We start from the raw sequence: 13,288 nt of genomic DNA on the forward strand, positions 1-13,288 counted from the left end.
TCTGGGGACTGCGTGCTGGTGGAAGTCTCTCCCTGTGTGCCGATCCTGAGTATGGGTTCCTGCTGAGGAGGCCCGGCCCACTGGCCTTGCCCCTCGTGAAGACTGGACAGGGCTCCAGTGAACTGTATGGTGGGAATCTCATTTCAAACGGCAGCATGGTGACCGAGGGCCGCCTGCCCTGCTTACAGGGCAGTGAGGTCACCGCCCACCGTTCCAGAAGCACTCTGCAACCAGAGGTACAGGGTGACCTCTGAACACTTCCCAAGCTGGCTTTTTTCTGTGGCCTCTGCTCAAACACTTAGAATTTTTTTTTCTTTTCCCTTCAGCATGCAGGACCTTAGGTCCTCGACTAGGGATTGAACCCATGCTCCCTGCATAGGCAGCGTGGACTGCAAGGAACTCTCTCAAACACTTAGGATTTAACCAGAGATGTTTGACCTGGTTTTCTACGCCTGCCCGAGGCCAGTCTGCCTTTGTGACATCACACGTGGACCTTCATGCTAGGAAAACAACAGGTAAGTGAAAAAAAAAAAAAAAAAGGATTCTTGCGTTTTGTATTAAAATATTTTATATTAATCATTCAAACTTAATTTTTATACAATGAATGCATACATCACCGGGGTGTCTGTCTGAGAGGGGAGTCAGGGAGGCGTCAGGTGGGTGTGCCCAGGTGTGAGCAGTGGGTGAGGGTAAGGAGACAGGCGCTTCCTCTGCTCGCCCTGTGCTTTGCCTGCCGGTTCCAGGAGGGAGGCGGGCGTGTCACAGCGAACAGGTGGATCCTTGGCCTCTCCTCGGGCCTCGCTCTGCTAGGATGAACCATGTCTCCCCTTCCCGGGTGAGGCATCCAGCACCCGGGGCTCTCTGACCAGCAAGTCTTTGACGTAACAGTGGCTGTGACTTGGGGACCGCCAAGAGCGAGTGTGTGTATACGTAGGGATTTCCACGTCCTCTCCTGCCTCATGCCCGACCCGTGGCCGTCCTGCCTCCGGGCACTTGCGTGCGGGGCCGCGCCTAGGCAGCAGGCATGTCGGCCTTGCTGAGCGCGATGGCCAGCTCCAGGTCTTCCTGCTCCTGCCGCCGCAGCCGTGCCAGCCTCTCCTGCTCCGCCTTCTCGCTCTCCCGCTTGGCCCATGCCAGCTGCTGCTCCTCATTGCCAAACTGCAAAGGAAAAACGGAGGGTGGGTTACACAGTCCCCGAAAAGGTGCCTGCCTGCCAGCTGGCTGGGGCAGAGAGGATGTGGAGGTCTCCCGTGGGGGGATCGGTGGGGTGTGGGGAAACGCCAGGCTGGGATGCGTTGAGGGGAGGTGCCTGGTGTGCGGGGGTGAAAACCAGGAAAAGCCAGAAGCCCCCTCTTGGTTGGGGATGCAGAGGGGACGCATGTGCCCCAGTCCTGACCCCCAGCCTGGAAGGCAGTCACATGCACTGAGACACGGAGGGCTGAGTCTGACCTTAACCGCCACCTCCACCTCGGAGAGAAACCAGATGCCCCATCCCTGCTGGGAGCTGAAGCAGGCGGAGGCCAGGCATCAGATTAGGGACATTGAGAGACTTCTGGGGACCCTCCCCCCGGCCCGGAGGAGGCTTCACGGGGGGTGAGGGGGTGAGACGGAGAAGCTCTGCTGGCCCTCCTGTCGGGGGACGGCACAGGCATCTGGAAGGAGCTGGGGAGCGGAGTCAGCTGAATCCCAAGGAGATGGGACGCCGAACCCGTGAGCCTGGACCTCCATGACAGCCTGTGATGCCTGGGCGAGAGGTGCTGGGGCTGGAGACCTCATGCTCAAATAGATCTCCGAGTCTCCAACGTGTACACGGGCCTTGAGGCCAAACGAGACGGCAGGTCCAGAGATGCGGCAGCTCTGCCTCAGCCACGGTCCCAGGGGCTCTGGGAGATGCTAAGAGCCACTTTGTTCTTGAACGTTCACAGGAGCCCTCGGCAATCACGCTGTCTTTTGGTCCAGGAGTTTTTCATTCTTGGTGGTGGTGGTGGAGGGGGGGCGGGGGTCCTTTTCCAAAAGGTGCAACTTTTTTTAAAAAAAATTTAAAACAAGGGAAGAAACTGTTTTGATCCCAAGATGGTGGTTTAGTCGCTAAGTCATGTCTGACTCTTGCGACCCCATGGACAGTAGCCCGCCAGGCTCAGAAAGTCCATGGGATTCTCCAGGCAAGAATACTGGAGTGGGCTGCCATTTCCTTCTCCTGAGACAGGTGATTTCAAACCATTCGAGCGATGGACTTTCAGCTCTATGCACAGGAAAGCAAAGCCAGACGTCACACGCTCCTCCCCTGGTGGGAGTCCCCGGCCCCTGAGGCCCCCCGGTCACTGTGCCCGTCTCCAGGTGGGGTTCCTCCAGCACCGCTGACCGCCAGCAGAGCTGCAGCTCGCTCGGGCCCCTAGCCTGCCTGCGTCGGCATCTCTCCTCTGTGCGGAGAAGTCAGCTGAACCCCAGGGATCTGGGACAGCGAACCTATGTGCCCCAGAAAGGAGCTAAGATTTTCCCAAGGACACTCCTGGGACAAGCAAGTGGGGCAATCAGAAACTGGCAGTTTGTCCATGTTTCATGACCTGACCGCCAGTCTGGGGGTGACGGGGCCAGGCAGTGGGGGCTGGGCCGGGGAGGGCTGGCTTCGGGGAGACTGGTTTGGAGCCAGAGGAGGGGGAGGAGATGGGACAGCCCAGAAGGCCTCCCTCCACCTGTCTAGGGAGTTAGGCAGGGGCAGGCGAGGGTCAACAAGAAGAGGAGCCGCCCTCCGGGCACAAAGGTCAAGTTCTGATTTCTTAGAGAAATGGCCCAGAAAAACCCAGCTTGGACTTCTGAAAGCCAGTCCCCGCCCCTCGTATTTCCACCACTGGCCACAGATAACTGCCCTCCCCTCCCCCACCTCGTACTCTTTGGGGAATTTTCCAACACCTCTTCAGGAGAAAAACAAGGAAAGAACAACAAATGCTGATGGGAATGACTCCACGGTGCCGCTGACAGCGGTGGGAGGCGACAGGCAGCTGGGTGGACAGGGGACCTCGCCCTCGCCAGCCCAGAGGAGCAGGCAGGTGGGGGGGGCCGACGAGAAACAGGCCCACACCTCAGTGGGGCCTGCTCAGCCCGGGAACCTCCCACTCCAGGAGTCTGTGAGTTCAAAGCAAACATGCTGACGGGAACGTTCTAGATGCCTTTGGGGAGGACTCGTCGGAGGCGAGCTTAGGCTCCAGGGTGGAGACTCACAGCGGGCACGCGGTCGGAGGCAGGCTGAAGGCAGGGGCTTCTCTGTGGCTCCCTCCGTGTCTTGAATCAGCGGAGCACCCCCTCCCTGGCCCTGGCGGCGGGCCCACGCCCAGGCCACGCTCTGGTCCTCTGATCTGGATACGTCAGGTGCATCACGCGACGGCCCGGATCTGGAACACCAGCGTGTGCAGGGGCTGCTCGGCGAATGGCCGGCTCCAGTTTCTACTTCTCTCATGACGGCGAGGGACCGAGGCGACCCGGCAGGTCGTGAGCACTCTGCCCCCTTGAGACACCTCACGGGCCCGACAGACTCTGGGTGGTTTGATTTTGGCAGCCTCTCCATGGAAATCTGAGGTTCAGAGCCCTCTGCACGTGAAGTAACAGCATCCTTCCTCCACGGGGATGGACGTGTGCGCCCCGTCTGTTGTCACCACGCGTGGGGACACTTCTCGCCGATTCCCGTTAGCTCGCTTATCCTGCTGTTGAAAACGCATCCAACTCATCTGACGAGGCAAAGCGCAACTTATCCCATCCGGTATTTGCTCTTAATGCACACTTCCAAAAGAAAGCGCTGTTTGGCCCACCTAGAAATACGACTTCCTAATAAAACACATTTGCCTGAGACAAAAAAGGCTCATTTTAAAAGAAACGCCAGAGAGGTTTCCTGTGAGCTGCTACAAGCACAAGAAACCCATTGATGGAAACTCGGGGTCTGTAAATCAGAGGGTTCCAGAGTGGCAGCGCTGGGGCGCCCAGGGGGTGGGCAGCGGGACCGGGTACACGCGTGACGCTGGCTTCCCTGACGGCCAACGCGGACCACGCTGCTTCTGCATGGGTTGACAACGTGTCCTGACCACACGCTTAGAACATCTGATCTGAGAGTCACGCTGCCAGGCTGCTGAGCAGTCAGAGACCACTCTGCGTCTCCCCCGGGAAGCTGAAACACACACACTCGAGGAACCAACTCTGGCCTTCTTTCAGTTGGCACCTATCTCTCAGGTCCAGTGAACAAAGAAAACATCGGGCAATGGACCAAATCCCTGGACACCACGAACATGAAAGACACTCCGAGCCCCCAGAGGTGGAACAGTTCTGTATGACTGAGGGGACAACACAAATCAGCTAGATGTCCTGCCTTCCCCTACTTCCTGTCCCATCACAAGGGGCTGAACCCCCCAGCCAGCTGATTTTCCCCGGGAAGACTGGGGCGCCCGAAGTGGGAAAGGCGATTTTAAACGTAAGACAGCAGGGCTGCAGACTGAGTGCAAGTCCATCAGTCGTGTCCAACTCTTTGCAACCCCATGGACTGTAGCCCACCAGGCTCCTGTGTCCATGGGATTCTCCAGACAAGAATACTAGAGTGGGTTGCCATGCCCTCCTCCAGGGGATCTTCCCAACCCAGGGATGAAACCCAGGTCTCCTGTATTGCACCTGAGAACTGGCGGAACCCAATTCCTTGCCTGGAACTAAGGGTGACTCAACCCCATGGGTGTTTTAAAATAGGAAGTTAACAACTGTGCTTGAAATGACCAGAAATGATGAACTAAAAGATAACTTGAAATCTTGGGGGGTTAAAAAGAAAAAAAAAGTGTTCCAAAAACCAGCCATTGGGTGGCAGGAGGGGGACTGTAAGAAATAAAACTGTGCATTTCAGAGACAGAACAATCATTTCTTCAAACTGCTGTTCAAACCCACTTACCCTTCCCCCCTAAACACAGTACCCAAGTCACACATGAATAGCTCAATTTTTTTCCATCAGTGTTTCATTTTTTTTTTTTCTAACCAAAAAATAAAAGCGGTGCTATTCAAGAAACTGTAGATAAAGCGGGTTTTGTTTCTGGCTTTTATTTAACAATGTCACCGTTTGCATATATCCAGTGTGCACTAGCTGTCAACAAAACCGGGCCAACTGCAGTTGTAAAATATCTACAGGTTGCCAAGAGCCAGGAACGTGTCAGCATCTTGGGCGATGTCAATAAGCCACAGCCTAGCTGTGCATGAGCTGGATCTGACATGAATCAGGCATGCCCTGGGCACTGGAACGGCGGTGCTCACTTTAAGACAGACATTCTAGGAGCTGAAGCATCTATAAACAATACATCTCACACCTAACGAGGAAACAAGGTTCTTTGTCAAACCAAGTGAAGAAAGCATTTTCAAAAAAATATTAGGTGCGCAACGGACAGGGAAACCGTTTCTGGGAAGACAACATCTGAAGCTCTCTGAGAACAAGATCTTTGGGTCCTCATGAAGGTGCAGAAAGCACACTAACATGAAAGCCTTTAACAGCCTGGAATCTTTTTTTCAAACTGAGACACGGAGCCAGGCTTTCAAAATCCCCGGGTTAGCTTCTGAAAAGGCATTTCACTCTGCTGAACGGCTTTCTGAGTTTTGGTTTTGTTTTTTTTTTCTCCCTGCACAAGGAAGGGGCTTCAGAGCAGCTTTCTCGTTTGCATTTCGGTTTTCTCCAAAGCTGATAAAAAGTGTTTTTAAAACAAATCAAACTGCTTTCCCTTGGTGTGATCTGCCTGAATCCTTGCTGCCCTAAACTGGGACCATGAGAACTCTCGCACAGAGACTTTTTTAGGACAGCAGCACCCAGATTAACTTTAGCGATCTTGTTTTCGTACTTCAGAAGTGTTTGACGTGGTGGCTTCCCCACCCCCCACCCCCCGAAAAAAAAAAAAACTGAACGAACACAAAAGCCTCTGGGCGACAGAACTACTACAGAGAGTCTACCCTGAAACATAAAGAAACGGGCATTCTGGGCCATCCTGCTGGAAGGAAAATGCATCCTCATCACAGAGTATCCAAACCAGTGCTCTTTTTCTTTTATTGAGAAACCGTTTTTTTTCTTACAGCAAGAAACAGTACAGAATAAATAACACGGGTGATGGTGTGAGGTTCCGGGAGACTTGGGCCAGGAGGAGCTTTGCCATTTCAAAGAGACAAATAATAATAATAATAATAATGATAACCCCAAGGAAGCTGCAAGCGGAGCAGGGGGGAGGAGGGGATGGCACGGAAGGCAGAGAACTCAACTTACAGAGGTGAAGTCTGCAAAGCCCAAAGAGGAGGCTTTAGAAGGTTTAGCTGAAGAGGAGGGAGCAAATGGATCTTTTCCACTAAACGGGTCCCCAAACCCCTTTTTATTTTGGAACGGGTCACTGCTGTCGGCCCCAAGTGGCTGGAATGGATCAGGGGGTTCGGTAAAGTCTGCAGAACCAGGCTGGTTTACGGGTGTACTTTTACCTGGAAAATTTAGGAGAAAAAAAAAAAAAAAGAAGAAATACAAGTTACTGACCAGGGACAGAACAAGAGTCCTGACTGAGGAGCCGGGTGCTAGCTCCCTGGGAAACTCTATCCTTCACTTGGAAAGAGCTGGAATATGGCTCGTGGGACGGACTCCGGGAGGAATTGGCATGGGTCTCCGCTTTCCTCTTCCTTTATCCCGGAGGCTTAATGGTTTTGTGGGAGGTCTCAGAAAACCAATTCAGATGACCCTTCTCTCCCCACCCACCACAGCTAAAATTTACATCATCTTTAGAAAGCTCACATGCAGGCGTGTTTCAAAGTGATTCATTTAAGCAGGGCAACACACTCACGATCACACTGAGTTTTTACAAAGTCATGGTCGAGCAGAAAAAGATGACTGTAAGAGCCCAATTAAAAAAAAAAAAAGGGGGTGGAGGATTACTTGCAACTAAACAGAAAGGATGGGGAATTAGTTTCATGACGTGATGTAGAGTTAGCCATGTTAGTGGTGAAGGTCTGTATGTAGCTCACCAGACAAACCCACTCGGCCATCCTGGGTTTAAATTCATCCTGGGTTGAAATTCATTTCCGGCTCCTGCGTCTGTCCCTTTGACTCCAAGGGGCAGGCTTTGGGCTTTTGTGGGCTCTTGCCAAGAGGGTGGCTCTGGGAGACCCAGGTCCCAGCAAGGCAGACCTCCACGAGGACACGGGAGACAGGTGTTTAGAATTGGTGGGAAATGAGGCTGCGAGGCTACGCTTGGGGGGTGTGGCCCAAGGACAAGGGGCTTCTCCCAGCGAGTCCTGCCAACACGTCAGAACCATCCACGAGCAACCAGACCCCTCTCCAGGCCTGCTTGGCAAGGGGGACCCATGGGATGAGTCTTCAGGATCTGCTGGGTTTGGAGGCCAGGTTCCTGCCTGACGCCATTCATTTGCCCAACAGCTGCCTGGGGTAACTAAGGTACCCTGGGGTGAGACGGTCAATTCGGCAGCTCTGTGTCCAAGCCTAGGCTAGGGCATACTTAACATGATTCTGATCTGTTAACTGAGTTGCCCATGTTTTGCTCTTGCAATTTTAAAACTAATGTGCGAGAAGAAGCCAAAAGCCGAGGGCCATGTTCCATACAGAACCCTGGACATCGGCTGCATGTCCAGAAGCAGGCCCTGACCGAGTCACGCCTGACCTGTCTGCAGCGCCTGAGCCCAGGGCACCTGCCTTCCCACCCTGCTGGCCTCTGCCACGCCACCTGCCCACACGTCCATCTCCAGGCCCAGCTCCAAAACCACGCTCTCTGACACTGCTTCCTAAGGCCACATTTCTGAGGGTCCCCAGGGGTCCCTAAGGACTTCTGCCTCTGTCCCCTTGAGTTCTGAGACCCAGACCAGGCACAGGGCCTCACGCCCAGCTGGCCTGCTTCTGTCTGGGAAGTGGGCATGAAGGGTCAGGGGTCAGAGCCCGTGACTGATGCCCTACTGCGGGCGCAAGCTGGGCTCGGCACACGTGGGGCCTGTGACCACTTGACCTCAGGCCCCTCTGGATACACGAGTCTTTTTACTTGTCACTTGACATAGCAGCTGGGTGGCCCTAAGGTACAAAGGCCACCCCGACTCCATCAGTTTCACTCCGAACCTCGAGTCACCGGAGACGTGGTTCTACCCCCAGGAGAGCCCACAGAGAAGAGATGGGGGCGGAGCCCACTAGAAGCAGCGGTGAAAATCCCCACGCCCCCTCCCACCTGAGCTGGGACCTCTGGGTGGGCGGGTGATGCCAGCAGTGTGGCTGGGACACAGAGGCCCCGAGCCACCCCCGCACCCGAGAGCTGCTGCTGGTTTCTGTCTGTGTGTTTAAGGAAACGCTGAGAGTCTTGACTTCCCGAGGCTCGCACAGGGCTCTTGAGACACAGGCCACTCTGTACCCAGCTCTCCGTCACCACCCGAGGCTGGATCAGAGGACTGTGCCCTTGCCCGTGGCCTCATGGGGCCCCCGTGCTGACCTCTGGCCTTCCCAGGTTCTTACTGTCACAAACAGCACAGCCTCGCCCACGTGTGCCTATTTATAGAGACGTTCCCTGGTGGCTCAGATGGTAAAGAAACTGCCTACGAGGCAGGGGACCCGGGTTCGATCCCTGGATTGGGAAGATCCCCTGGAGAAGGAAATGGCAACCCACTCCAGTACTCTTGCCTGGAGAATCCCATGGACAGAGGAGCCTGGCGGGCTACAGTCCATGGGGCTGCAAAGAGTTGGACACGACTGAGCGACTCACACTTTCACACACTTTCTGGAGGTGGGGCTGTGGGTCAGGAGGCGTGCCCGCTGCAGCATGACCTTCCGAGTACCTGCTCCAGGCTCTGACAGGAGACACCCTGACCTAGAAGGGCGGGGACGGGGAAGGCTGCAGACTTGGGGAGGCTCTATGAGGTTCCCGGTGGCCACAAGTCAGGTCACAATCAACCATGAGGTTCAGTGGGCCAGGCGAACGTCTCTCTGCCAAAACCCCTGGGTGGGCCCCACCTGCTGGGGCGGGGACACTTCCCCGGAAGGATGGGCCAAGTCCACTGCGCAAGACAGTAGGAATTAGGGCCCCTCTTCCCCAGGGCAACTGGCTTCTTCAAGTGAAGTCCTGGGGGCTGTGCCCACACCCCACCTTCCATACAGGTCGAGACTTCTGGTCCCTCCTCTTCTATGTGGGACAGAGCCGCAGACTTCGGGCTGCTCCCCCTCCAGCACCAAACGCTCCTCCCTGACCTGTCCTCCTAGCTGCTGGCTTTGCTCTCCTTCCCAGACCTCAGCCCTGTGGACTTCAGACAACAGGGAGACCCGATCTGGGTGCCGGGCTGAAGAGCCACCTCCCCCAAGCCCATCTTCCACAGCAGCCTACTCCCTGGTCCAAGGGATGAGCTGACGGGTGAGCGCGGGCCCCCTGGGCTGGCACCGCAGGCAGAGAGCAGCCCCTCTTCGGAGGTGAGCAGGCAGCACAGGCGGGAGGGATCAGGTAAGCCCTGCCCTGCAGCTCGTCAACTCCAGGCTGTACAGCCGGGAGCCGTGAATGAACAGGAAGCCGGGCAGATCACGGGGGCACCCTGGGCAAGGAGGAGGGTGGGCATGAGCCCCGGGAGCCTGGGTCCCCACAGTGGCACCACCACCCGAGGCAAGTGGTCCTCGCCTCTCCTGGGTCCCTGGGAACCAGCCCTGTGACAGCCACTGGGCAGCTCACTCTCTCAGCTTTCAGTCCCGTGGACCCCCTGCACTCAGCGAGGTGGCCTTTTAACTCAGAGTTGTGCCGACCCTGCTGAGCTCTCCCCAGCTCTCTGGGAGCACCCACCCCAGCCTCGGCCATCCTTCCCCGGCCCAGTGCAGTGCCCTGCGCTCACTGCTGCAGGCCGGAGCGCCCCTCCCCGCGGGGGTGCCGCACATTCAGAGGCCGCCCTCCCCACTTCTGGCGCAGACACAGCTGCAGCCCCTGTCCTGCTCTGTCATTAGGTCACTCGTCGTGTATTTTCTCTCTTGCCCAAGAGAACACGAGCTCCAGAAGGCAGAGCGCTTGGCTGCCCACAGCTGTGTCCCCCCTCCCCAGACGGCTCTGCTGAACAGAGCTTTCTAACGTGCAAGCTCCACTGTGACGAACTAAGAAAGCCCACACAAAACCCTTCCCCACCTTGTCCCGATACCCCTCCAGGGGCCCGAGCCATACCTCGCTCCCCAGGGCCCCAGCCCAGGGCTTCTCTCCAGACAGTCCCTCTGCCTTAAGTGCCTGGGCCCACCATCTCCCCAGGCCTGTGTTCAGCCCTCCTGGCCCAGCCCTCGGAGACAGTGAGCCGTGGACCCCTGGAAGATGGGGAGGAACATGGCAACCACCCTCCTCAGCCTCAGCTTCCTTATCCATGAGATGGGGTTGTGATGGGATGAACTGGTCCCCCACCCCCAATTCATTATGCTCAGGTCCTCTCCCCCGGTACCTCAGGATGTGGCTGTCTTGGGACAAGGGATCTTTGCAGAGGTAATTAAGTTAGAATGAGGTCCTCTGAATGGGCCCTAATCCAGGAGAACTGGTGACCTCGGGAGAAAAGAGGAGAGCAGGACGCGCACATGCACAGAGGGGAGACCGCGGGAAGGCACGGGGGTGGACGCCGTCTACAAGCCAACCAGAGCAGCCTCAGGAGAAGCCAACCCGGACTCCACCTCAATCTCAGACTTCCAGCCTCCACAGCTGTGAGACGCTCCGTCTCGGCTGTCTCTGCTGCCCAGTCTGCAGTATGTGGTACGGCGGCCCTAGGATACTCGGGCGGGGTAAAGGAGTGTCCGCTCTCCACTGCCGCCAGAGCTGGGGTCAGCCTGTGAGGGGGCTGTCTGCTTTTGTAAATCACGTTTTATCAGTCTGCCAATGCCAGGCTGGCGTGGCTCCAATACCCAGAGGGCAGGACAGTTCGGCAGTCCCCCATGAGCTCCACAAGGAGACTGAGAACCCCGCCTGCAGAGCTGCTCAGATGCCCCCCGTGCAGGGTGGTGGGTGGGTATGTGCAGCCCCTGGGCAGGGGTGGCCTCCCCTGAGCTTCCGGGTTCCCTGCACTGGCCCCCACCTGTCGGGCTTCCTCAAACCCTCCATGCGGCCTCCCCCTGGCGCAGTGCAGCAGCGCCGCAGCCCAGGCATGCCGCCCGAGAGAAGAGCCCCCTGCAGCGTACACCCAGACGCAGACCCTGCCTTGCTTTCCAAACCCCAAGGGGTGGCGTCACCAAAGGCTGATTGTGAATAGACAGGATCCTGAGCGAACCCTGTGCCGGGAGCCCCTGGGACACCGGCAGCCTTCTCTAGGCCCCAAGGAACGAGGCCTCACCTGCCAACCAACCCGATGCATGTGCCTCTGCTGGGGCGCCCAGGGGTATGGCATCCTGAGGCATGGGCACACTGACCTCAGTGGGCACGGTCCCTGCAGCCTGGCCACCGTGGTTTCCCTCCCACAGGTACCTCCACCAGGCAGACCTCCCCGTGCCGTCCAGCACGGCAAACATCTGAGCACGCATAACGGGGTCGGCTGACCCCAGCCAGGCCCTGAGAGTGACCCCAACAGTGCAGATGTTCAAATACACCATCAACCACTTCTGTGCCTTGTTTTTTTTTTCAATTAAGAAGAGCTTCCTCTCTTGGTCTGGGGGATTTTTTTTTTTCAATCACTTTGGGGGCAGAGGTTGGGGGGTGGGGGGCAGTTAAGAATCCAGCCGGCAAGAACGTCAAGCTAAGGTTTCTAACAGGCACGGAGATGATCGATCGGGGAGATCTTGAAAGGAGGGACTCACACCCAAGAACGAACAGCCCGGGGCCTGGTTTTTGCTTGGCTGCCGAAACCGTTGTTATTTAGAAATCATGACTGTGTTAATATGAAACCAGGGCACATCAACTGCTCCTGTTTTGGAGTGGTGGTGGTGGGGGAAACGGTTTTTTCTCGGTTATCTTTTTTGTGCTCGGGCATAGAGGCTGAGTTATCGGACCTCACACGTGCAAAACTGGTGGCCTCCCGGCTTTGGCCTGACACGACGCTCACGAGCAGAGACGCCGTTTACAAAAGACGCCGTTGCCCTGGCTGCCCTTGGTCCACAACACTTCCCACTCTGCGCCCCCGTTTATTTTTAGCGGCTGTACTTTTCATACATTCTGGGGCTGGTTCCTGCTTTTATGTAACCACTTCTGCTAAGTCCTTAATTGTTTTTTTCTGAAGTGGTGCTCATATTAAACGTGACAGGGTAACCCAATCTGCCTCCATGCCCCTGGGCAGACCTGCCGCCCGTTTTACGCCTTTCTGTGGCTCCAGGCACTGAGAGTAAAGGAAAGAGGCTTGTCTGGGGCGTGTTTCAGAGAAGAGAGCACAAATCTTTTTTTTTTTTTGTCTTAAATTTTGGTATAAAACTAATAACCAGGATGACACCTGGCCTGTCATTCCTCGACATCTGCCCAGGGCAGGGAGGCCTGAGTGGACGGGAGGATGTGACTGCAGACAATCAGATAAAGACCCTTCCCCAGCCCGGGGCTGGAAGCTGCCGAGCCCCCTGGTGACTCCCTGGCACTCAGAGGAGGCTTCATTACCAGGGTGGGGAACCAAGGTTGAAGACAGGACAGAACAAGGCTGATTTGAAACCGCAGCAGTTTCAGCAACTACCCTAGCGGTGCACCGAAACCGCACTCAGGACGGCCTTGAGCAAAAACAACATGAACCTATGGCTTACCACGGCGTGTGCTGTAAAAACCCTGCTGGCCGGCCCCACCCTGGGAGCAGTGTCGTTAATTCTCCTGCTTCTGAACTTTCTGAGACCAAGAGGGCCCCCAGCACCCAGGATCGGGGACTGGCAGGCCGGGGGCGTTGGAGGGCGTGAAGCCCTGCGCCAACCTCTCCCTCCTGGCTTCTCCGGGAAGGTCTCCGCCCGGAGAGTCGGCAGGGAGGGGAGAAAACGGTGGAATACAATCTCCCCCACGACTCACAAACGTAAATACTGAAGGCAGGCAGGCTCTTCTGCTTGCAAATTTTTACCTCGAAAGAGAGTTTAACAGGTTTGGATGACTTGCGGGAGGGTCTCAATAAATCAGATGAGCAGAACATAATCAAAAACAGACGTGAGCCAGAGTGTGTGTTTCATCCCGACCAGATAGTGGCTGGGCTCTGTTTATAAGGTTCAGGGCTGCAGTTGGAAAGTGCAGCTCTGTAGATGAGAGATAAATACAAAAACAACCAAACACAAAAATAAAAAACAAAGGTCTGTGGTCAAGACAGCTGCCCCACCTGAGCTATTACTCTCCACAACACAGGACGTTCCCAAGCTGCCATT

At 56.1% G+C, this 13,288-nt stretch overlaps 1 protein-coding gene across 9 annotated transcripts in view; it reads right to left on the reverse strand.

Moving 5' to 3' along the window:
• Nucleotides 1-550: 550 nt before the first annotated feature.
• Nucleotides 551-13,288, reverse strand: part of EPS15L1 (epidermal growth factor receptor pathway substrate 15 like 1) — a 107,033-nt gene continuing 94,295 nt past the window's right edge. For 6 of the 9 annotated variants that reach the window (XM_045166755.1, XM_045166756.1, XM_045166754.1 and 3 more), the window contains 2 exons: nucleotides 6,266-6,471; nucleotides 551-1,158 (listed from right to left, as the gene is read on the reverse strand). In XM_045166755.1, the coding sequence (XP_045022690.1) occupies nucleotides 1,012-1,158; nucleotides 6,266-6,471 (353 nt within the window). In that variant the 3' untranslated portion in view covers nucleotides 551-1,011. Of the gene's footprint in view, nucleotides 1,159-6,265; nucleotides 6,472-13,288 lie in introns of those variants that run through there. The other 3 variants (XM_045166757.1, XM_045166758.1, XM_045166759.1) reach the window with 3 other exon arrangements.

This window comes from Bubalus bubalis, chromosome 9 (genome assembly GCF_019923935.1).
Source record: "Bubalus bubalis isolate 160015118507 breed Murrah chromosome 9, NDDB_SH_1, whole genome shotgun sequence".
In the NCBI taxonomy this organism is placed as follows: domain Eukaryota; kingdom Metazoa; phylum Chordata; class Mammalia; order Artiodactyla; family Bovidae; genus Bubalus; species Bubalus bubalis.